A 25,253-nucleotide genomic window follows, 5' to 3' on the forward strand; every position below is an offset into this window, starting at 1 on the left:
TATTTACTGACTCCATGATTGTCATTCACTGCAGTGATTAATATATACAGCAAACATTTTCTTTCAAAGCTTACTTGATTTAATCTAAATATTCTTTCAGAGAGGTCTTCTTAATTGTAATGACATGGTATAAATATAAGAAAGAATGTCAATTATCACTCTGTATAATAACAGTGTTAGTGTTCATGCGCATAAATTATAAGTAAGTTTACCTCTCTAAGTGCAAAAAAACTCAATTGGCAATTTAAAACTTTCAAATATGCCACATTTTAAAATTATGTCATTACAACTAGTAGAGTTAGTAATCATCACAAAATGCATGTGCTTGAATAGTTGATGAACTTATAGTGAAATTCATGTAAAAGGGCAAAAAATGAAAGACACCTAAGTTAGACTTAATTCCACACCTTCTAAACTCATCCAACAGGCTTTTGGTATCTGTTAGGAGATAAACATCAGAAAGGCTACTAGATTTCATTTTCTAAAATGAAAGCTTCTAGTTACATGTGGCTAGTTAAATGTTAGCTAATTAAAACTTAATAACAAAATTTTCTGGGAGATACAAATATAATATAATGAGATGCCACCTCACATCCCAAAGAACAAAAACAACCAGTGCCTTCATGGGTGTGGGGAGAAAGAAACTCTCATTCACTACTGTGAGAATGCCAGTAGTTCAGCGTTTATAGAAAAGCAATATGGATATTCCTTATAAAACTATAAATTGAGTTCCTATATGACCCAACAATACCGCTCTGAGGAATTTATCCTAGAAACACAAAAACACCATGCTCAAAAGCCCTCTACATGTCTGTGTTCATCTCAGCACTATATACAATACCCAGAATCTGGAAACACACCTAAGTGCTCAAGAACAGATGAATGGTTAAAGAAACTGTGGTATATCTACATACTAGAATACTATGCAACTGTTAGTAAAAATGAAGACATGGAAAGTGCTTATACATGGATGGATATGGAGAGTGTTATGCTGAGTGAAATGAGTCAGAGGGAGAGGGATCGATATAAAATAATCTCACTTATTTGTGAGCTAAGAAAATAAAAGACAGTATGGCAATAATATAGAGATGAGGGTCAGGAGGACCATTCCATGATAGGAAACTAGACAAGAACAGTGAGTACAATTAGAGTGGAGTCTATTATGGCAATGATAGTTAGAATTGATTATTCTGGATGAGAACTGAGTGCTGAAAAGGGACAAAGTGACATGCATGGTACCACTTAATTAACATTAGTGCAAACCAAGTGACAAAATTGAGAGACAAGAGACAGAAGCAGAATGCCCTGACTGGGGAGCCAGGGGTGTGTGGGTAGGTGGAAAAGAAATTGGGGACATTGATGATGGGAAAAGTACTCTGTTGAAGAGTAGTGTATATTCTATAACTGAAACTCAATTATGAACAATTTTGTAACCATGATGCTTAAAGTAATTTTTTTTCAAATCCTCATTCTCACTGGCCACATGTCAAGTGTTCCATAGCTACTGGTGTCGAGTGATTACCTCTTTCAACAAGTATTTTAGAGCTCTTCCAATATATCTCCATGGACAGCATTGCTCTGAAGAACTAATATCAGAAATATAAGAACTAAATATCAGAAAAGAGCTACTGAAATTTGTGTAGAATTAATTTTGGAGCAAATTTATTTGCTCACATTGATGAAATATTTGAAAATGTTCTTGTTCTCTGTAAATAATATGCTCCTTGTTTAGTACTAAATCAGACTATGGCTTTCAACGGATCAATGAGGTCTTGCCTTTCTTGGGTCTTTATCTGTTTGAGGTATTTCTATAATTTGTTTTTTTGTTTTTAGCAAAATTTAATTCACTTTTCAAAAACTGGTATTTTCAAGTCAAACAACTTCAAGGTATAAGCATGAACCTGAATGTATCCTGTGTGTTCTAATATACTGGCTTTTAAGTTCATGTCTGTAAAAGTAATAACTCATAATAGTTTTTGCTGAGTTCCTGTGCCCCTTCATTGGATCTACTAGGATTTGAAGATTCGAAGTGAGTAGAAGGGCTTATAAATTGTCTGACAGTGCATATATCAGAAGGGTTTAGTGGATAAAGATGCAATCTTGGCCCATCTGCTCCTGATATTTTATTACATTTTTATTCTCTTGCAGATCACCTACAAAGCAGTCAGTTCCTTTGACCCAGAAATAGATTTATCCAATCAAAGTGGAAGATTTTCAAAACTGGGAAACGAAACCCATATTTTATTTTTTGGACTGTATCCAGGGACCACGTATTCCTTTACTATCCGAGCTAGCACAGCTAAGGGATTTGGACCTCCAGCAACAAATCAATTCACCACCAAAATTTCAGGTATTATATTCATGCCTTACATATTTTATCAGCAGTGTGATTTTAATTATTTTTATTCAACTTATTAAGTATGTAAATTTTACTCAAATATGAGCATTTTGCCTATATACATATGTTTTGGATGCCTGTAAATTATACTTTTATAATTAAATGAAATACTATAAATATTCTCATTTGGGAGCTTAAGTTATGCTTTCAGGGAATTCTTTCCCTTGCACAATTCCTATTTATCTACCCTAATCTAAACATTTAAGACCCAAACTTAAAAAGTTACCAGAATAGGAATGTTAGGAAAAAATCTCTAATGATCTATCAATGATTAAATGCTCATCAGAAAGGCAACTCTCTGTGAAGTAGGATTCCAGAATTATTAGCCTTCTTGGGACCTTCACCATTAATCATTTTATGTCCCAAAGAAAGAGATCAAAGCAGAGGGGTAGCGCCAGATGTTTTTGACCTCCAGCTTTTTGCTTTAGAAACTCAATTACACCATCCAACAAAAGACATAATTTGAGAAATTTTTCTGGGCATGTGCAACTGTGCAGAAAATGTCTTTTTGCTTCAGATTAGAGAAAATGGGACTGCCATCTGGTATGGGATATGTAACAGCAATAAACACAATCCCATGGACATTTCTTTTCCCATTTTCCCTTGAGTATGAGTAGAGAACTTTTTGAGTTTGGGTCTTAAATGGTTAGATGAGTAGAGAACTTTTTGAGTTTGGGTCTTAAATGGTTAGATTATCTGGTATGGGATATGTAACAGCAATAAACACAATCCCATGGACATTTCTTTTCCCATTTTCCCTTGGGTATGAGTAGAGAACTTTTTGAGTTTGGGTCTTAAATGGTTAGATTGAGGTAGATGAACAGGAATTGTGCAAAGAAAGGAACTCTTAGTTATTCAGAGTTATCTAAAACATAAGTAGATTGATTTTCATGTCTGTTGTTCCTCATTTCTAGTTTTGTAAAAGTTTTTGGTCAGGATTGAATGAAGGGAAACTTATTTATAGTACTGTATACTTATATAACTGTAAACACAGTATGTTGCTCATAAATTATAAGACCACTTTAGGAGAGATGGGGAAGAGAAAATTGTTCATGGGAGGTTAGAAAGATAGCACTGATCTTGCAAATGGTAACAATTTTAGAACCAAAAAATGTTGGTTCTGTTTATATTTTTTCCATGAGCTTCCTCTTTTCTGATTTTAAGAGTACTTGCCTTCATATGTAAACTACAATGATAACATCTGTCCTATATAAATTCATAGCTCCTTTTTTTGGTAAATTTCTCCAAACTTTTGGTATATTGTTTTTAGATTTTTAGATAATAAATGCATCTTAATAGAAAATATTTTCCTTGTTTTGCTTTTGGGGTGAGGGAGCCATACCAGGCAAAACTCAGGACTTACTCCTGACTACATTCAAGAACCACTCCTGGTGAGGCTGGGGAACCATGTGAGATGCTAGGGATCTAATCAAGGTCATCTGGATACAGGGTAAATGTCCTATATCAGTTGTACTATATGACCAGTAGAAAACATTTATTGTTGCCTTTTATATTATATAAACATTTTGATCATTATAAGCCAATGTTAGTTCACAAAATGAATACAGTTCTATCCAAAACACAGATAGAAGACATGCCTGTATAGGACATTAAGAATAACTATTTTATTTATATACTTCATAAATATGGTCAGTGGGTCTCAATTTTTTACTTGTATAGACTAAATATAAAGAATTATACTATACAAAAGGATTATTCTATTTTATGAATTAGAATTGATTTTAATAGAATTGGAGTTGATTTTTAAAGTTGAAAAAAATTCCAGTAAATAGAACTGAGAAATAGACCATGTATCTTACATAAAAGCTTTTTATATGCAAGAGATTTTGAAAATATATTTCAGGAAATCACATTCTCATCAGATGCCTCAGCCCATAGTTTATAAAGAGACCTTGTGCCCTTCCACATCACAGCCTTTGTGAAATGATTTCTCTTGTCCAAGGCAGAGACAAATTACTGAAGAGTTCTGTTGTTTTCTTTTTTACTAAGACTTAACAATCTAGAGAACAAAGAATACCAGGAAATGGCCTTGAAAATAGGATTTACATTGGAAAGGAACTAACATTTCTAGAATTGTATTTGCCTGACTCTTTTATCTATTATTTCTTTGAATTTCCATAATAACGCTAGAGGATACTTTCTCCTGTTTTGAAAGATGAGCAGACTGAGACTACAGAGATAATTAATATGCCTAAGCTCTTTGCTGGTTAAAACAAAGCACTGCAGAGAAATCAAATGTTAACATTTCTTACTCCAAAAATTCACTGTCTTGCCCACCATCCAACTGACTTTCCCTGAGAACTCCCAAGTGGTCACTAATTTCTGCAAATCTCTTTGTCTCCCATGGTCCTCTTCAAGTCCCAGAATGTTTTTTTGGTGCACAATAAACCTTGATTTATGGAAGAACTATAAAGCTGTTTTATTATCTTTTGAGTATATTAAAATATGCACTTAGGCTAATTTTTGAAGTAGAGTATATGTGCTTAACGTCCACAGATTTTAGGAGTACAACTCCATGGATTTTCACAATTTTTTACTAATGCCTCACCCCATGCCATGCCCCCTAAAGATTAAAGAATTCAACATTTCATGTTTTTTTTCTTTGTCCCTGATATTCTAGGTAAACAAATAAGGCCTGTTTGTGTTCCACTGATAACTTCAATATAAACTCAATATAAACTAAGTGTACCCTGTCTTTAATGTCCTTTATGAATGAAAGTAGAAAGAAAATGAAATAGATAAATCACATCTAATGAGATAACCATCTTACATGTTTTCCTCAGCACCCTCTATGCCAGCCTATGACCTTGAGACCCCTTTGAATCAAACAGACAATACGGTGACGGTCCTGTTGAAACCTGCACACAGCAGAGGTGCACCTGTCAGGTATGGAGCAGAGAAGGGCTGGGCTGGCTCTAGAGAAATGAAAATGAAAACTCAGTTGATTAATTCCTTGACTGTGTTTTCCAGGGAATTACTAGAAACCTCAGTCAGCATGTAAAACATATCTTTATAAGCTCTAATTAAAAGAATTGACCGAGAAGAAGGAAAGGGCTTTGATACAGTGTGATGAAATATTGTGTAAAGAGTCTGATGTCTGATGTAAGAAGGTAGTTCTTTGAAGCTAAGGAACAAAGCATTAGTCGTTGAGAGGTGACTTGACTTCTAAATGCAAGACTCGCTGCAGTTTACTTATCCAACTCCTCACTTTAAATAGACCTTTGTTGTTATTTTGTTTACTTGGAGTACTGAAGCACTTACCTTCTAGCAAATTGGGTAATTTTTCAACTAAATATATGGGGTAGAGTTATTTTTAAATAAATGATTGAAGGAGCATTATGAACAGATTTAGTTGAACAGATCTAAGTTTATTAAGAACATGTGGGCTTCATTTTTCATTTCAAGGTAATCTATATAGCTAAGAAATTGCAAATTAAAACTTTTACAATGAATGAATAAAGTAAATTTATTTTTCCTAAGAATAAGCAAAGGGATGTGTGAATCATTCTTGAGTATAAATATCTTTTAGTCTATATGAGCCAAATTTCAACTTCTTTCAGAGATATTTTAGTTCATCAAAATACATTTATTTAAAAATAATATATTGCTTTCTTAGCATATGCTAAAGAAATTATTGCATTCTAATTAAGACTAGGACTTTCATTCCCATATATAATTTGATTATTTTTTTGAAATCTGGTTCTGTTGGTTCATGTTTTCATTTGAGTATCATATCCATTGGACTTCTTTCTAATTCATATATTTATATATTTATATAAGTCTTGCATTATAAAATAATATTAGGGGCCAGAGTAGTGGCACAACCAGTAAGGCATCTACTTGCCCATGATAGCCTAGGACAGACCGTGGTTTGTTTCCCCGGCATCCTCTATGGTACCCCAAGCCAGAAGCTATTTCTGAGCACATAGCCAGGAATAAGCCCTGAGCGTCACCAGGTGTGACCAATATATATTAGTTGATAATGAAGTTCTAGTGAGGAAAAATCTTTGGAATTTTTTATTTCCAAATCTTTAAAATTTTATGAAACAATTTTTAGTTTACTCTGTTCACTATTTTCACCATAAGAGCTCATATAAGGTATTTGAATTTGCCATTGTTTTTGAGAACACTATGAAATATTTAAAAATGCCATTCCAAATTCACTGTTACAGTGCTACAAAAGAGAGTATTATCTTTATTCCAAACCTTTGGGTTGTTCTGACTTTAGTGCTAAGAGGTTACTTTAACCCAGGTGATCAAAGACTCCCATTCATTGGTTTCCCATTCTTGGTTTCCCAAGACCATAAGGCAGACGTTTTTATTCCAGAAATCTGAATTATTATTAAATTAAAGTTGACTCTCGGCCCATGGCACTAGGAACACCACTTTCTTCTGATCATTTTTATAGTTGCCCAGACTCAGCAATAACAAACATTAGCACAGGAGAGGATGTTTACCTCAGGGACATTAAATAAAGTGAAAGAATACAGGCAACTCACTTCAAGTGTTGCCAAATAAAAGTGAATAGAAATTCTAACCCTTCATTCAAAGCAGTTTATTCCCTCTTCTTTCGTCTTATATAAACTCCTTTTAAATGGTTCTGTTATTTTTGTATGTTTCCTTCAATCCAGTTTAATCAGATTTTCACTTAGTTCTTAGTATAGCTTTGTCTAAGTTTTTAAATAATATCCCTTTAAACAATCGGTGTTAGACCTCTTTTCAATTCTCTTCCATTTAATTTTTAAAATGCCACATTCCCAATTACTGTTCCTACTAAGGCACAATGCTGTATCTGTTGTTTTCTTTAACATATTATTTGTTGTTTATGGAGATAGCGGTGCCTTATGCTTTATTGTAGTAATCCTTAGTCTTTATATTCTTTTTTAGGGAAAAAAACATTTAAATGCTTATAGTTTCCAAAATAAATACATTTCCTACTAGGCTTCCCTAATTCTATCACATCCAGCTGTCCAAACCTGTTTAGATATTTGTATTTATTGTCATAGTCTCTCACACCTGTCACACAGAACTATTTTCCAAGTTTCGTTCTGCTCTGCCTTGATTAAACATCATCTTGTTGTTGACTAAATATGTCTGGGTTTTTCTAGGGTCACTTTGCATTCTGTCTTTTTTGTTGTTTTTTCTTCTACAGTGATAGCACCTTTAAATTAATAAATGCATTTTCCGTGTTTATCATCTAAATTCATAATAGAAATGAAATGAATTTTTGTAAAGAACTAATCAATAACTCTTAGAGGGGAAATCCACTTTAACTATCACCTTTACTAGAAGGGTGCTTGTTTTAAATGGATAAATTTTATTGGCACAAGTTTGACAGGGGAAATTATCTTTACCCCACCTGTCAAAAGATGTTTATACAGAAAAGCAAATATTCTTCTCAAGGGTTTCATTGTTATAGGAAACAGAGTGGAACTGATTATCTATTGAGTATATGCAAGACCGCTATATCTAGAAAGACTAATTTAGAAAAAGTGTTCATAATACTCTCAAACTAAATAGAGTCTATGACAAATTTCAATTTCACTTAATGTTTAGAGAAATAAGAACTCTGATTCGGGAAGCATCAGGACCTAAAATATAAAGCTATAATGTAGATTAAAACATTTCAACACATCTGGAAATTTGCAAAATGCACATGTAATCAGACTGCAGCACAAAAAAGCATTTCCCAAATGATAAGATAAATACTAGAAGAAAGAGGAAAAATGGAAGTGAACATCTGTTTGCTTCTGTGGATTATGCACGGTATTATGTGTTCAAAAATACTATCATTGTGTGATTTCTTAAACCCAGGGCTTCCAACTGGTATGTTTTTTTCTTTAAACCATATTTATTGGCATCGAAAATTCAGTCATACTTTATTTATATACTTCACTAAGTAAGGTGGTTATGTATTGATTCCACTACATACAGATAGCTTGGTTAATGCAAATACTTGAAATTTTGTTAAACTCTCAGCGCGAATGATTGTTGTCTTTTTATTGATCCGCACATCAGTTCTGTTGAATAAAATCATTTAAATATTGAGAAGGTCAGGAAGACCACAATTTCCATCCCTCTAAAAAAGTCGACAAGCACGTGGAACAGAATTTTAATATCTCTCCCTATGTTCCCTTATTAGGCAGAGAAGACTTAATTTTTACGACTTATTTAGAATCATTTTACTTATATCTCCTATTTTTTCCAGTTTATTTCATATATATATACACAACCCACCAGAGAAAACTTTAGAGAAGTGCTCAGGGGTTCCTCCTGGATCTGGGCTCAGAAATTACTCCTGGCAGGCTCGGGGGACCATATGGGATGCCGGGATATGAACCACCATCCTTCTGCATGCAAACGCCCTATCTCCATGCTATCTCTCCTGCCCCAACAGAGAAAACTTTTATACTTTATCTAATAAAAGATCAACTTTAAATAAAGAATGAGTTTCATACAAACTTGTGTACTTTATTTTGCAAAATAAAAATTATCTCTGATTTTAGTGTACATATACATATGAATATGTATATCATATGTGTATTTACATAAAAATTATGGGCCAGAGATAATGCTGGGGTAAATGCACTCATCTTGCATGAAGCCAACCCTGGTTCAATCCCTGACATTGCATATGATCCTCTAAGTATCACCAGTAGTGACCTCTGAGCACAGTGCCAGGAATAGCCTCTAAGAATCACAGGATATGTCCCCACCAAAAAAGAAATCCACTATGTGCAATACCTCAGTTCGTGATGTTCTATGTCATCTGTAGCATGAGACACACATTTTGGACCTAAGAAGATGATGCTTTTAAGAGACTCATTCTGTGACTAATGTTGCTTTAATCTATCCATAAATGTTTTGGTGCTAGTTCTCCCAAATTAAAATTTAGCACTTAATATATTACTTAAACTGTCTCATGTAAATTTTAGTGAAATGTTGAATAATTAACCAGTTACTTTTAATTCATTCAGGAAAAACTATTAAGTTTGAGAAATATGTATTTAACTTGTCTTCCCAGAGGCTAGAGAGTACCGTGAGTAGGGAGCTTGTTATACATGTGGCCAACAGGGGTACAATTCTTTGTACCCCATATAGGTACCAGAGCCCCACAAGTATGATCCTTGAGCACAGAATCAAGAGTAAATCCTAAACATGGCATATTTTTACAATTACTTTAATGGACTCGAAATGACTGTCTCAAAATAACCTGCAACCTCCCTGCTAAGAACTATAAGCATTTTCTCTGAGGTTCTTTTATTTTTTGTTTGTTTTGTTTGGGATATATATATATGTATATATATATATATATATATATATATATATATATATATATATATATATATATATATATACAGTACTCCTGGCTCTGCACTCAGGGACCATTTTGGAAGCCAGGGCTTGAACTTTAATTAGCCCATACAAGGCAAACACCCTTCTTCTGCCACAACCACCACTCTTACCACCATATCTATAACCACCATGATAGAGACTGTTTGAGCTTCTTCTACCAACAACTACCCCTTTCATGGGTCCATAATTCTATTACTGTTGTTACTTTAATTTCTATTACTGTTGTTACTATAATTTCCAAAATATTTTTGATTCCCACCACCATCACAGTTTCTACCACCAAAATTTGCTCCTTCATAATATCCATTATACTCTCGGACACCTCCACCATATCCACAACCTTGGTTTCTATATTCTGGTACTTCACCACCATAGGCTCCTTTATTACTATAACCAGAACCTTCATCATAGTTGCCAACACCACATCCAAAATCATTATATTCACTACCATCACCTCCACCATAACTCACTTTTCTGCTACTACCTGTATCAATATAGACTCCTCTTTTACCAAAATTCTCACCAAAGCAAGTTTCCTATACTACTTCTTAAAATTCCTTCCACGTTCAATAAAGCTGCCAGATCCACCTCTACAACTATTTTTGTGATCCAGCTGATTATACAGGGCCTTTTACATCTCACAATTATGACCATTAATACTTTGGTATTTCTGAACAATAATTTTATCAACTTTATCATGACCCTCAAAAGTTAAAAAGCAAATAATCTCTTTTTTTCTACTCTGCTTGTCTTCCATAATGTCTATGGTTTTATTGTTGCCTTACTTTTCAAAGCAGTCTCTTAAATTATGTTTGTCTGTGTCTGCTTTAATACCACCAACAGAAAAACTCTACATTGTTAGATGAGCACCAGGCTTACAGTATTCTTTCTAGAAACAGCTTGTTCTCTCTTGGGTTCCACCACATGCCCATCAACCTTATATGGTCCAGCACATATTGCTACATCTACCTCTTCTAAATATGAGAAAGTCACAAAACCTGTCTGGAACATTTGTTTTGGGGTATCATCTCATCAGCATGCTATCTCTAAGTGTGCCTTTTCTCAAAATGTTCTCTTGAATTATCATCTGTAGTTTCAAAGATCAACCCTTTTGTTTTTTGGTTTTGGTTTTTTTTTTTTTTTTTTTTTTTTTTTTGGTTTTTGGGCCACATCCGTTTGATGCTCAAGGGTTACTCCTGGCTATGCACTCAGAAATTGCCCCTGGCTTGGGGGGGACCATATGGGACACTGGGGGATCACGGTCTGTCCTACGCTAGCGCTTGCAAGGCTTACCTCTAGCGCCACCTTTCCGGCCCAAAGATCAACCCTTTGATAAACACTTTTCTCACCTGTTCTGTTTCCTTTGGATGATATTCCATACCTATTATGAGCTGAGGGCAGCTGTTTTTACCTCTCTTTAATTATCAGACTCATCTCTTTTAACTTAAATTCAATATTACCAACAATTATTTTTTTTTGGTTTTTATTTTTTTTGAGACCACACCCAGGAATATTCAAGGTTACTCCTGGCTCCACACTTTAGGAATCACTCATGGAAGAGACCAGAAGACTATTTAGGGTACCTGGAAGAACCTAAGTCAGTCCTGTTGAACGCACTATACTATCACTTTCTCCCTAAACAACAATTATTTTCATGCTGAACTTTTACTATTATTGATTATTAAAAGTAAATGCTTAATTCACAGTTATATTTCAAAAGTAACTTGTGAATAGTCTCTGTTGCTAAGAATCAGGGTAAAATTTTAGAATAGGAATTGAGCACTACATTTTGAGGAGAGATTTGGGCAAAGAAATGGTACAACAATTTATCTTTATTTTTAACTGTTGAGTCCTAATAAAATTTCAAATGAGAAATCATTTCCCATGAACATAACTCCAACACTACTCAAATTGCTAGTGTGGGAAACAAAAATAACAAATTAAAAAATATTTCGTTAGTAATAGCCAAATACATATACTTTAAAATCCAAAAATTCTTATAAATGAAATAGATTTTTATTATGTAGTATAAATGTGTCTGATAAGTAAAAAGTTATATTGTTCAGACATATTTATATTTATTTGATTTTACCTTGAAATTAGTTATCATGATAGACTTTGCTAATTCATTAGCTCTTATATTTTTCCAATTATGTTGCTGTGCCTTGCATAGCGAACTAGAAAAATGAGCACTGATATTACAACCTCATTTTTAACTTTTAATGTTTCTTGATTTGTTTCTTTGCTCAGTTGTGCCCATACCCAAAGGTGTTCTGTGCCTACTTCCTGTGTGCTGCTTCTGGGATGCTCTCAGAAGTGCTTAGTGGACCATTATATGAACCAAAGACTTGAACCCTGATCTCCACATAAAAAATGTTTTTAACCCTTTGAGATCTCTCTTTAGACATTCTTATATTAGGGTATTAGAAAGGAAAAATTAAATATTTTAAGGATGTTATATTTTCTGTTATTGAGGTTCTGTTTTTTTGAGAAACAATGCTGTATTCTTGGATAGGTGAAAGACAGTTTCTCCATTGAGAACAAGTAAGCAGTAAAGCAATTGTATTTATTTTAAGAATGTTTGCTATACTTCATAAAAATATTTAATGTGATCCTGAGGCTATATGAGAAATAAGATTTATTTCCATATGCACCATCAGCTTACACTCTGTCCCCAGCTGATTATCACACAGCAGTTTCATTAATGGGACTCAGCATGAGCATGTCAGGCGTCTGTGAAGCCTGGCACCACAAGTGGGATAAGTGAAACAAATCTTCTGGCAGTAAAAACAAGGAAGATCATCATTTTTAATGACAAATGAGATATGATCATGCATTCTGTTTTAAGATGTTTCCTATTTTGAGGTTTGCCACTGCTGTGAGATTACCAACTGGGAGAGATGGAGGGGACCTGTCACCTTTATGTATTCCTTTACTCTTCTGTCTCCTTAACCTCTCCTGCGAGGGCCAAGAAGGACCCAGCAAAAACTTTCTCCTAGAGGCTCTAGAAGATTACAGCTCTACTCTGCTTCAGTTCATGGCCACACCCTCTCTCTAACTAATGAACCCCACCATAGCAAACAGAAAAAAACATCACACTACAAGAGTGACAATGGGGAAACCTTACAGGCAAACACCATCCACAGGAAATGAAGATGATAGCTCTGATGACCCAAAAAGTACCAAACATCTGATTAATCTCTCATATAAGGAAGTTAGAATAGAAATATGGAATATACTCATGGAAATCAAAGAAAACATATCTCTATATGAACAGAACACAAAGATATAAATCAGAAAACTTCAAACTGAAATAACATATCTGAAAAACATGAATTGCAAACCTCAATGGAAAGCCTCACCAACAGGGTAATAGCAGGCGAGGACAGATCAGTGAACTGGAAAATGAAATGTAGAACAACTTCATACAGTAGAAGAGATTGGAAAAGAACCTTAAGGCAAATTATCATACAATGTGATAATGTGTTCACAGAGAATGTGAACAGATGAAAATAGAAGTCTTTGATAAACAACAGAAACAACATAAGAATCCCAGAGGCCCAGAGGCCCAGGAAGGGGATCCCCAGAAAAATCAACAGTCAAAGACATCATCACAGAAAAACTCCCAAAGCTAAAGACTGTTTGCAATCAAATCTTGCATACCTGAAGAGTACCAGCTAAAAGAGACCCGAAGAAAAACACCCCAAGACACATCCTGGTCACAATGACGAATCCTACAGATAGAGATAGAATACTGAAAGCAGCCAGATCAAAAAGGGAAATTACACCAAAGGAGCATCCTTAAAATTTACAGCAACATGTTACAAGAAACTCTCAAGGCCAGAAGACAGTGGTGGGAAATTGTGAAAAGACTAAATGAAATGGAGGTTTCACTGAGAATAATGCACCTAGCCCGTCTCACATTCAGGTTTGAGGAAGGATACATAGCTTCACGGATAAGCAACAGCCCAGAAACTTTACAGATGCAAAACCAGCCTTAAAGGAAAAACTGAAAGGTCTACTTTAAGACAAGACAGACCAACAGATACACCAAAGTTATACACAAAGATGACATTAAATCTTATGACAATATTCTCCCTCAATGTCAATGGACTAAATGCACCAGTTAAGAGACACAGAGTGGGTAAATGGATCAAAAAGATGAATCCAACCTTCTGCTGCCTACAAGAAACACACCTGAATAGTCAGGTCAAACATAGAATCAAAATCAAAGGCTAGAGGAAAATCATCAAAGCAAACAACACCCTTAAAAATGCTAGGGTGGCCATATTAATATCTAATAACACCAACTTTAAACTCGGAAAAGTTGTAAGGGACAAAGATGGACACTTTGTACTAATAAACGGATATTTGTAACAGGAAGAAATCACACTACTAAACATATATGCACCCAATGAGAGACTAGCAAATTATCTAATAGAACTATTGACAAATTTGAAAGAGGATATCAATAATAACATGATAATTGTGGGAGACCTCAACATGGCCCTGCCAACACTTGATAGGTCAACCAGACTGAAACCCAAAAGATATACTAGCCCTGAAAAGAGAAATGGAAGAAAAAGGCCTAGTATATATATATATATATATATATATATATATATATATATATATATATATATATATATATAATATATATATATATATATATATATATATGAATGACACTCCAGGAGATGCAAATCAAAACAACTGTAAAGTACCATCTGATGCTACTGAGATTGGCTCACAGCAAAAAGAATGAGAACAAGCAGTATTGGCGGGGATGTGGAGAGAAAGGAACTCTTACTCACTGTTGCTGGGAATGCCATCTAGTCCAACCTTTATAGAAAGCGATATGAAGATTCCTCCAAAAAATGGAAATTGAGTGCTCGCTTTGGCAGCACATATACTAAAATTGGAAGGATACAGAGAAGATTAGCATGGTCCCGGTACAAGGATGACATGCAAATTCATGAAGCGTTCCATATTTTAAAAAAAAAAAACTGGAAATTGAACTCCCATACGATCCAGCTATATCACTTTTAAGGATATACCCCAGGAACTCAAAAATACAATACAAAAATCCCTTCCTCACACCTATATTCATTGCAGTACTTTTTACAATATTCAGACTCTGGAAGCAACCAAGATGCCCTTCAACAGAGGATTGGCTGAAGAAACTGTGGTACATATACACAATGGAATATTATGCAGCCAACAGGAGAGATGAAGTCATGAAATTTTCCTATACATGGATGTACATGGAATCTATTATGCTGAGTGAAATTAATCAGAGGGAGACAGAGATACACACAAAATAGTCTCACTCATTTATGGGTTTTAAGAAAAATAAAAAACATTTTTGCAATAATTCTTACAAAGGAGAGGAGGGCTGGAAGGTCCAGCTCACAACGTGAAGCTCACCACAAAGAGTGATGACTGCAGTTAGAAAAATAACTATATTGAGAACTATCATAACAATGGGAATGAATGAGGGAAGTAGAAAGCCAGTCTTGAGTACAAGCGGGGGCTGGAGGTAGGGAGGAGGGAGATTTGGAACATTGGTGATGGGAATGTTTCAATGGTGAAGGGGGGTGTTCTTTACATGACTAACAGCCAATTACAATCATATTTGTAATCACAGTGTTTAAAAAAAGATACTAATTTTAAAAAAAAGAAAGCCAATAAAAGAAAAAGAAAATAGTTTAATTATAAAAAATAAAAATAAAAAAACAAATAAAAGAAAAAAATCAAGCAACAAAATCAATATTATGGTTACCCCATCAATAAAAAAAAAGATTTTTCCTATTTTTCAAATTGCACTAGCACTGGAAATTGGAAGGAAATTGAAATGAAATACAACATAATTAATTAATCCTTTTTATTTTGGGGGGTTGGATCTATCCCCCATTGTATGCAGGGATTGATTACTCTTGGCTCTATGCTCAAGCATAACGGTCAGGAGACAACATGAAATACCTAGGATCAAATCAAAATATGAGATACCTAGGAGCAACGTAATTTGCATGCAAGGCATGCAAATTTTTATTCCAAAACTTTTTTTGGCCTTGACGTTTTTACTTTAAGAGCAATAATAATCCATGTAATTGCCAACTCTAGAGGCATGTTCACTCTATTAACATCATCTTTTTTAAGAAACTATTCTTTCGTTTGGGCGAGGAGGTTTAGGGCATATTAGTCTAACAGTTTTTGAAAAGATAAGTTATTATAAAAAAAAACCCTGCAAATTATATTTCACCGATGTAAAATGTACCTAAGTGTCTGTTGGTTTTTTTTTTGTTGTTGTTGTTGTTATGACACACTTTAGATAGTATCAACAGGTAATTTGTGCTGTTTCTTTTGAAGTTAAGGGTTACTTTGGACCTCACCTTGCAGCTTTCAGGAGCTGCTGCTGTTTCCTTTTCTTCTCCCTTCTCTTCTTCTTCTTCCTCTTTCTCCTCATCTTCTTTCTTCCTCTTTCTTCTTTTTTCTTCTTCAGCCAGAAAACTATATGGTGCCAGGGACTTAATGGGAGAGCTTCTGCAATACTTCTGAGCCATGTGTTGTTTGTGTTTATAAGACATGTGCTGATTATTCAATTTTCCATTTTATGTTTTTATTTACTATATTTTTATTAAAATATAGTATCAGAAAAATAGAAAAAGAGCTTAATATCTGTCTTGATAAAAAATCATAACCAGGGCCCGGAGAGATAGCACAGTGGCGTTTGCCTTGCAAGCAGCCGATCCAGGACCAAGGGTGGTTGGTTCGAATCCCAGTGTCCCATATGGTCCCCCGTGCCTGCCAGGAGCTATTTCTGAGCAGACAGCCAGGAGTAACCCCTGAGCACCACCGGGTGTGGCCCAAAAACCAAAAAAAAAAAAATCATAACCATACTTTCTGTAAATTTTGACATCACTAATTTGAAATTCTGATTATATGATTAAAGTTGCAAGTTTTTAGGAATTGATATTATAAATAGATAAAAATCATTAGGTAATTATGGTTTTTATCATTTGACTGAGATAATAAAATAAAAGAAAATTGATCTTCTGTTTATAACTTTTCTGTGAAATTCACAATATGACATTCTGGTGAACACTGTGAGAGATATAATTTGCATCACTTAGGCTATGTCAAGAATCTGATTATTTTTTATTTCTTAAAAATAAGGATATTTCTAATTAAGGTACCATTTTATAGCCATTTATGTTTGAATTTACTTCTCCTATTCCAGAAGTTACCTTTTCAGATTATGAAGGTGTGTCCAAAAACTTGATCCTGGCTCACACTAGCCAGTTAACTATTGTTTGCAACCTTTGTATTGTCTACTTACAAGAAGATTTATTTCTTCATTTTCTTTCTGGGCTTACAATATTGCTTTGATAAAAATAAGGTTTAGTATAAGATTTCACACTGGAAATCTTTAGAAACAAAGATTCTATAATATAAACTTAAAAGCAACTTTGAAATTTAGCTTTAGATCTAAACTTATATGAATCAGTGTATCAATTCCAGATCTAAACAGTGATCTTTTGTACATTAATTAGAAACTACTAAATCAGTTAGTAATTACAAATCAAGATCATAAGTTGGAAATCCAGAAGTGTCAGGTGCCATGCATACGTTGCCTTTTGGCCAAGCAGAGTTATTGCTTCCTCTTTGGCATATGTTCAAACTAATTCTAATAATAAAAGGATTACTCTGCTTTATTTTTCATTTAATTTGTGGGCTTTTTTTTCAAACAAGGTACATGATATAGGCAAATAGTTCTTTGGAGTTAAACTTAGTTTCAAATCCTAGCTCTGCCAACAACTACTAGTTTTAACTAGTGTTAAAAACTGAAAAGATAATAGAAGACTATTACCTATTTTTTATATTTCTAAAATTCATATTCCTTATTTCCCCAAACAGGATTAAGTTACAGTGTACCCTACCTTCACTTATTCACGAATATACATTTCAAGACACCCAAAGGGTATCTGAAACCATGAATACTAACAAACCCTAAATTCACTATGCTGTTTGTCTGATTTCCACACACTCATGAAAAAGTTTACTTCGTAAGTTAGATGCAGCCTAAAAGTAGCAGAGAAAAACATAATAAACAATTGTAAGAAGAGGTTAACTAGAAGTGAAATAAAGACAGTGGCATAGAGTCTGGATCCTTTGGTGGTTGTGAAAGTCACTTTGTACAACTGAACCTTAAGTTTCAACACTATTATGTTACAATATGCTACAAATTATATTTATTTAGCATTAATTATATTATATATTATTAATATATAATAATTAGTAATATTAGTTAATAATACTGTTATAAATATAAGTAACATAATGTATTGCTATATATTATAATATATAATATATAGTTATATATTATAATATATATTTATATATACTAAATTACAAAATTTTATTAAATTATAGTAAAGCTAAACAACTAAAAACCAAATAAATAAAATTAAGTTATAGCCAGTGCATTGTGATCAATCTATGTAACTATGATCTTCAACTCTTTCCACTTCCTCTTTTCTATACCACTCTCTGGTGCACTTTTATAAAATACGACACTGTAAAAATATGTCATGTTTCTGAATTGTGGTTGACCACAGGTAACTGAAACCATGGGAAGCAAAACTATGAAAAATGGTGGACTATGTATCACCTTAGCACCATGTAATTGTTCCTAGCATCATATAATAGTTACATTTATTAAGTGCTCAATAGAGTTCAAGTACTGCATGAGGCAAAGGAGCCTGCTGAGAGCTCCCTGCTCCAGAAGTTACCAGTCTAGATGCAGTGCAGCTTGGAGTCTTGCCTCCTAGTTCATAGGAAGACTGTGATCCGTGGGTCAAAACCGGAAGTTTTGTACAGGCCCTAGGGCAGAGGAAGCTCTTTGTACCCTATCAACTGAATCTTGACAGATGCTTATTTCCCCGGGGATGCATGCCATAGGGTGGAATCTTACAGGGAGGTTAAATATGTGGCACAGAATCAATAATGACTAAGACGAGTTCCAGATGGGGAGCTCTTTCAAATTAGACTGATCTAAGAATACAAAATGTGTTATTACTGGGGGTGGGGTCTGGTGATGAGAGAAATAGCAAGAGAGATGGCTAGCTTAGGCTATTTTAGGCTAGTAAAATTGGAACAGAGGGTGTAGAGCTGTGAGGTGAAATAATCTAGACCCATGATTTAAGCTTTACCATGCTCCTTTATTTAGCCTAGATACAGTATACTTAATCCTAAACACATGAACAGAATGGGACTTGGAATGGCAAAATACTATTTTTTATAAGAAGTTGCATTTGAGAAATATTTAAAAACATTTGGTCCTTGGGGACAGAGTGAAAGCACAGTGGTAGGCATTTGCCTTTGCACACTGCTGACCCAGGACGGATTGGGATTGATTCCTGGCATCCCATATGGTTCCCCGAGCCAGGAGCGATTTTTGAGTGTATAGCCAGGAGTATCCCCAGATCATCACTGTATGTGGCCCAAAATCCAAAGAACATAAAAACAAACAAAAAAAAAATTCCACCAACATTTGGTTCTTTTTAGAAGAAAACAAGAGGATGCATTGACAAAAAGGAATTAATTATTCGCTACTTAAAAATAATGTAAAAAATAATGTGTTAAGAACTGGAAATATAATTAACAATGAATGTTATTATAATTTATTGGAAATAGCTATTTGTATATTTATAAGTCCCAATTTTCATAGACATTAAAAATAAGTGGTTTTAGACTTTCCTGGTCAAAAGAAATTTATGGATCATTTTCTTTTAGCTTCTTTTTTTATTTTTGGTTTTTGGGCCACACCTGGTGATGCTCAGGCATTACTACAGGCTATGGGCTTAGAAATCGCTCCTGGCTTGGAGAACCATATGGGACAATGGAGGGTCGAACCTTGGTCCGTTCTACTCTAGCACGGACAAGGCAGATGCATTACCACTTGCGCCACCACTCTGGCCCCCTTTTCTTAATTTTTTTATTGAAACCATTGTAAATTTCAAATCTTTTACAGTTCTATTTTAGGCATATAAGGATAGTGAATTAGGAAAATCCCTGCCACCAGTGTAGACTTCTCTCCACCAGAGTTCCTAGTATGCATCCCGTACCACCACCCATAGCCCCCTGGTCTACTTGTGTGACAGGTCCATTTTGTATTTAGCTTGTTGTTATAGTTTGGGTCTCTTGTGTGAAACAAGCTATATCAAAAGTCCAGGGTATTCTAACAGCATTTGACAAAAGATGAAATCTAAAAAGGTAAACAAAATCTGGTAGTCAATCATAAATTCTAATAAAAAATAAAGTGCCACAATCAGGAAATTGGAAGTCTGGCTGGTGTAAGGCCATCAAAGAGAAGAAGACCTTTAGCAAAATATCAGACAACAGAAAGTAAAGACATATAGCAGTGGGCATTCTAGTAATTACAATTCATCATGCACATGGTAAGGTTTGGCCAGCACTAATGGTTGTTAATTAAATTTATATATTAATGCTAAAAAATGAGCAAAAATGATTTTCATAATTTGGTGTCAGAATTTTCATCACCTCACTAGCATGCAATGTGTATTGAATTGAATTTTATTTATTTGTGAGCTGAATTAATTATCCCTAAAACTTGTAAGGTAACAATATGAAGGTCCAAATCCTCTTTTTAACTAGTCAAATGTAGCAAGAACAAGGAGAATTATAAGTTTATATTTCTATCATTTAATAAAATTTAGCTATCATGACCCTTCATTATAATGCAGAAGCAAAGAGGCATATTCTGCTTTTACCCCTGAAAATGTTATATTTTATTAATGAGAAATTATAAAGACTGTATTAGTAAGGCATTACTATAGATCCAGCTTCCATTGGGAAGGCAGGACCCTTAACCTTATACTCTTCTACTTACTCCTTTTAAACCTTAAGCTGTTTGTCACCTCTCTGGTTCACTAAAGACTTTACTTTCCACTCCCCATTGCTACCTTTTCATTCACACATTTGCCTTTCTCATATCTCCTTGGCATAACACTGTAGCTTCAAGAATCTTTACTCTATTGCTTAAAAATCCATCACTGGAGCTGGAGAGGGAGTACAGTGAGTAAGACTTTGCCTTGCATGTGACTGACCAACGTCAGATCTCTGGCAACCCATGTTCCTAGAGCCTACTAGGAGTGATCTCTAAGCATAGTCAGAAATAAGTTTTGAGCACAGTTGAGTATGACCCAAAAACAAAGACCAAGAGCAATTTTACCCGCAGGATAAATCCAGCCTATCTCTAATATAGCTTGTGTCATCATCCAATCACTTCCTGGAGCAGCCTCCCCTTCAAGCTATTCTCCTGCTAAAATCGTGTAAATAGATTCTAGGCACTGAGATGATGCTGGGTACAATTAATGTTTCTTTAGCAGAAAATCTCCTTCTCTGCCCTACTGTCAACCCCAATACACACACACTCACAGATCTTCATAGTTGTTTTTATTCACACACCACTTCTCACACAATTTATTCTCACCCAGTCTCTGATTCATTCTTACACACATACACTATTCTTACAAACTCCTACAAATCATTTACTACCTCAAATTGATCAGGCACATACAATTCTTACATATTTAACACACTAATTCTCAAAATACATTAACTCATACAATTGCACTCTTTCACACCCACATGTACATTCATATACATATACATTCATATACATATCACTCATGTAGTCACATAGTCCCACATACTAAAACGTTCACACACTTAGAGAGTTATACACCGACATGGTCCCTAATTGTTTTTTAATTCAGTCACTAGCTCAGAAGTCTTTGCCCACAATGAACATTCTGGCTGCACGTTAAAAATAGCTCTGCTTTCCCCATGGCTTTGCCTAGTCTTACTCAGAGACTCTCCATGCCACAGGTGATTGCTTGTTCTGCTAAACTGCCATCTCCTCAAGACAAGGACTGTCTTCTTTGATCTCAGCTCTGAAGCTATTCTGTTTCTAGCCCAGGCTTAGCCCTTGGTTATTTGTTGTTTTAATTTTCAATAAGGGATTGGACTTTTTAAAGATTTTTAATGAGGCAACAATGTAATTGGATTTGTCAATTAGCTCAATCAGTAGGGCTGAAGCGTAAAGGAAGTTAATGGGTCATTTGGTTTCTGGAAGGAAAATTGACGGTTCATCCTGTGTGTGTGTGATCTGTTGCCAGTGCATCCGTCAAACAGAGGGGCTATTGTTGAGATGAGGATGGAAATTGTATCTAGGATACTGTCTCTGAATTGTGTCCAGGCACTGAAGGTTTTCTTACAATAAATGGAATCACATCTGTCTTGTAAATAATTCACAATATTTATTCATTCAGGAAGGAGGCATCATGGATTAAAAGAACAAGGCATGGAACAAATGTCTTGGGTTTTTATTTAGGCTGTATTTACTCTTGGCCCATCTTGTGAACTTTGAAATTTTCTTCACTTTTAAGATTAGCATCAAGCATACATTCTACCCATTGCAATGTGTTTTCATGAGCATTGTATTTGTAAAAGTTCTTTGTAACCTCCTTAGCAATATCTTTATAATTTCTAATTATCATTTAACTTCTTTTTATGTGAAATTAGTAATTTTTATTTTTAATTTGTGTATCATGATTTATAATACAGTTAATAATAGAGTTTTATGCATACAGTGTTCCAAAACCATAACCTCCTCAGAGTTTTCTATCAACCTATGTCATAAACTCCACAAATCCCCTTATTATGGTAACAAGTTCAGTTCTATAGGATAGTTCTCAGATTCTGTTTTTGTTGCCTTTGGCCATTTGTTTATTTATTTATTTATTTATTTATTATACTATAATAAATATATAATATTGTTTATTTATTTCTTTATTCATATTTTTTATCTTACATTTAAGAAAGATAATTAGGTATCTTTTTCTGTATGGCTAAATGTACTTAGCTTGATACTTTTCAAATCCATCACATAACAGCAAGTTTTACTAATTCATTTCTTTTTTTTAATGTTTCCATTTATTTATTTTTTGATAGTAATTTATTTTTTAATATCTTTACTTAAATACCGTGATTACAGATGGTTATAGTTGTATGATTTCAGTCATATAAAGAGCACCCCCCTTCACCAGTGCAACATAGCAGGTGGTATTCCATTTATTATATGTCCCACAGTTACTTTATTCAGTCATATGTTCTTGGATACAGTTTGTTTGAAGATTTGGACTATTGTGAATAGTGCTGTGATAAAACATATAAAATGAGTGTCTTTTCTGAGCAGAGATTTTTTTTTCTATTGTGACCAATGTGCATTACAAGTCTTTCACAGTTATATTTAAGGTACATAGTGACAGAAATTAGGGCCATTCCCACCACCAGTGTTGTCCTCCCTCCAACCCTGTTCCCAGCATGCATCACATAACACCCCCTCTGATGCCTGGACTACCATTGTAACATGTATCTAGATCTATGTATAGCTTGTCATAGATTGGGTTATCTTGATTCTGTTGTCGTTGACCTGGGATTTGGTTTAGGTCTGATCAGTTTTTATTTCCACTCAATGTTCATGTGACTGCTCCTGCCACCATCCACTTTTTTCCCCCTCAATTCATGAGGCAGAACAAGATGATTCAAGTTCTGTGGTTCTGTTGGGGGAAAACAAAGCTGCGAGGAGTCCATCTAAGAACTATCAATATCAATTTAAAAGAAGAAAAGAAAAAGAGAAGCAATGACAGAGTACATAACAGCCACATTAAGTACTACTAAACAACAAAAAATGGGAGGGGAGGAGGGCTGGTGTGGCAAGGTTTTGTGCCCTTTTTTGTTGTTGCATAGGCATAATAAGTATTGGGGAAAATATAAAGGTAATTATCTTGACCTAAGAAATACAGGGTTTCTCCACCCTTGAGGCATACCATCATGGGAACAACTACAGGTTCCAGACATGCTCATTATCGAACCCGAAGGTATATTTACGGTGCCAGAAAAAGTTCTGCTCAGTTGTAGTTGTCCAAAAAATCAGTCCTCTGTCATTAGAGATCTTGGTATTTGCACAAATCCTAGGAAAAAGTCTAGGATAGAGTCTTTTTTTTTTTTTTTTTTTGGTTCCAGAGGTTCTTCTCTGTCATGGTTGTTCTAGTTGCTGTTCTGTAATTAGTGATCTTGGTTTTTGCACAGATCCTAGGAGGAAACCTAGGATAGAGTCTTTACTTACGTTTTTAAAAGTTCTGTTCAGTCATGGTTGTCAAAGGCCTCTGGAATTAGAGATCTTGGTTTTCGTACAAATCCTAGGCCAAAGTCTAGGCTAAAGTCTTTCTTATTGGTCCCAGGAAAATTCTGCTGAGTCGCAGTTATCAAAGTCAGACTATAATTAGTGATCTTGGTTTTTGCACATATCAAGAACAGAGTATCTGCTGATTTCATCTTACCACTAGGTGATGAGGTAAGGAAACTTCTGAGTAGAGTTTTTAACTGCCTTTGATCTCCTAAATCTGAACTAAGATTCATGCTTTGTAAGAGTTTTATAAAAATGGTAAGAAATATATCTAGTATTAATACAATGCATTTATGCTACAGGGTCCTAGATTTTTTTCTCTTTCCTTTATTATTATTCTGATGGCCTGTTACTCCATATTTCACCACATCTGATTGCAGTGTTTGTACACTTGTTTATGCTACTTGCTGTGAGTTTCATACAAATTTCTGTGCATATGCCTGCAAGAGAGGTAGTTATGATTGAATTATTCCTAGACTCCCCAAAACCATCAGTGTTTTTGAAGAATTTGTGTACAACCAAACTTTGATGGCAATAGGAAGGCATTGTCAGTTGGAGTAGTTTTAAAAAATTAAAGACGGAATTTTCTTGGGAGTAAATTATGCAACAGTATTGAGATCTTAAAAAAAATGCAGCTACACAGCAAGTGGTCAATGATCCTAGGTTTATTTCTTGGCCCTTATTGGCTTTGAAATTTTCTGTTTGGGGAATATTATATAATGTTTGGGAATAATATGAAATAATAGTATCTTCTTCAAAGGGTATTTCAGAGAATTAATGACATATAAGTAGGTAGAGTCAGGAGAATATTTTACATAGACGTTATTTTTCTCAAAATAGGAATGGTCTTAATTTATTATTGATTCTCTTCTGACTGGTGATGATTGCAGGAATCTGTGAATAATATGGTATTCTTTTCTCTTCTGCATGTGTTCCAGAAAATTTTCTAAATCCTATTTAATGTACCTCAATTACCTTCTTCTAAGCAGAATGATTATTATGATTATCAAAAATAGTGTATAAATATTATTACTTATACTGAGTAGTTATTATGGATGAAGCTGAACTTGGCTATTTATGAAGTCATGCCTAATTCTCCAAAGATGACTTTCTACATAGATGTTAGCATCCCCATTCACAGACCAGAGGAATGACAGGGCTAGAGGATTTGGCCATTCCAAACCCACAACTTTGTTTGAACCA

At 34.5% G+C, this 25,253-nt stretch overlaps 1 protein-coding gene and 1 non-coding gene across 2 annotated transcripts in view; both read left to right on the forward strand.

The window, feature by feature from the left end:
- Positions 1-25,253, forward strand: part of PTPRM (protein tyrosine phosphatase receptor type M) — an 829,551-nt gene that overhangs the window by 487,996 nt on the left and 316,302 nt on the right. The window contains exons 10-11 of the mRNA XM_049769948.1: positions 2,149-2,350; positions 5,203-5,305. Of these exons, the coding sequence (XP_049625905.1) occupies positions 2,149-2,350; positions 5,203-5,305 (305 nt within the window). The remainder of the gene's footprint in view (positions 1-2,148; positions 2,351-5,202; positions 5,306-25,253) is intronic.
- On the forward strand, positions 14,664-14,770 carry LOC126004619 (U6 spliceosomal RNA). Its single transcript, XR_007493887.1, has one exon. It is a non-coding gene; the product is annotated as a U6 spliceosomal RNA (small nuclear RNA).

Source organism: Suncus etruscus, chromosome 3 (genome assembly GCF_024139225.1).
Source record: "Suncus etruscus isolate mSunEtr1 chromosome 3, mSunEtr1.pri.cur, whole genome shotgun sequence".
NCBI classification, from domain to species: domain Eukaryota; kingdom Metazoa; phylum Chordata; class Mammalia; order Eulipotyphla; family Soricidae; genus Suncus; species Suncus etruscus.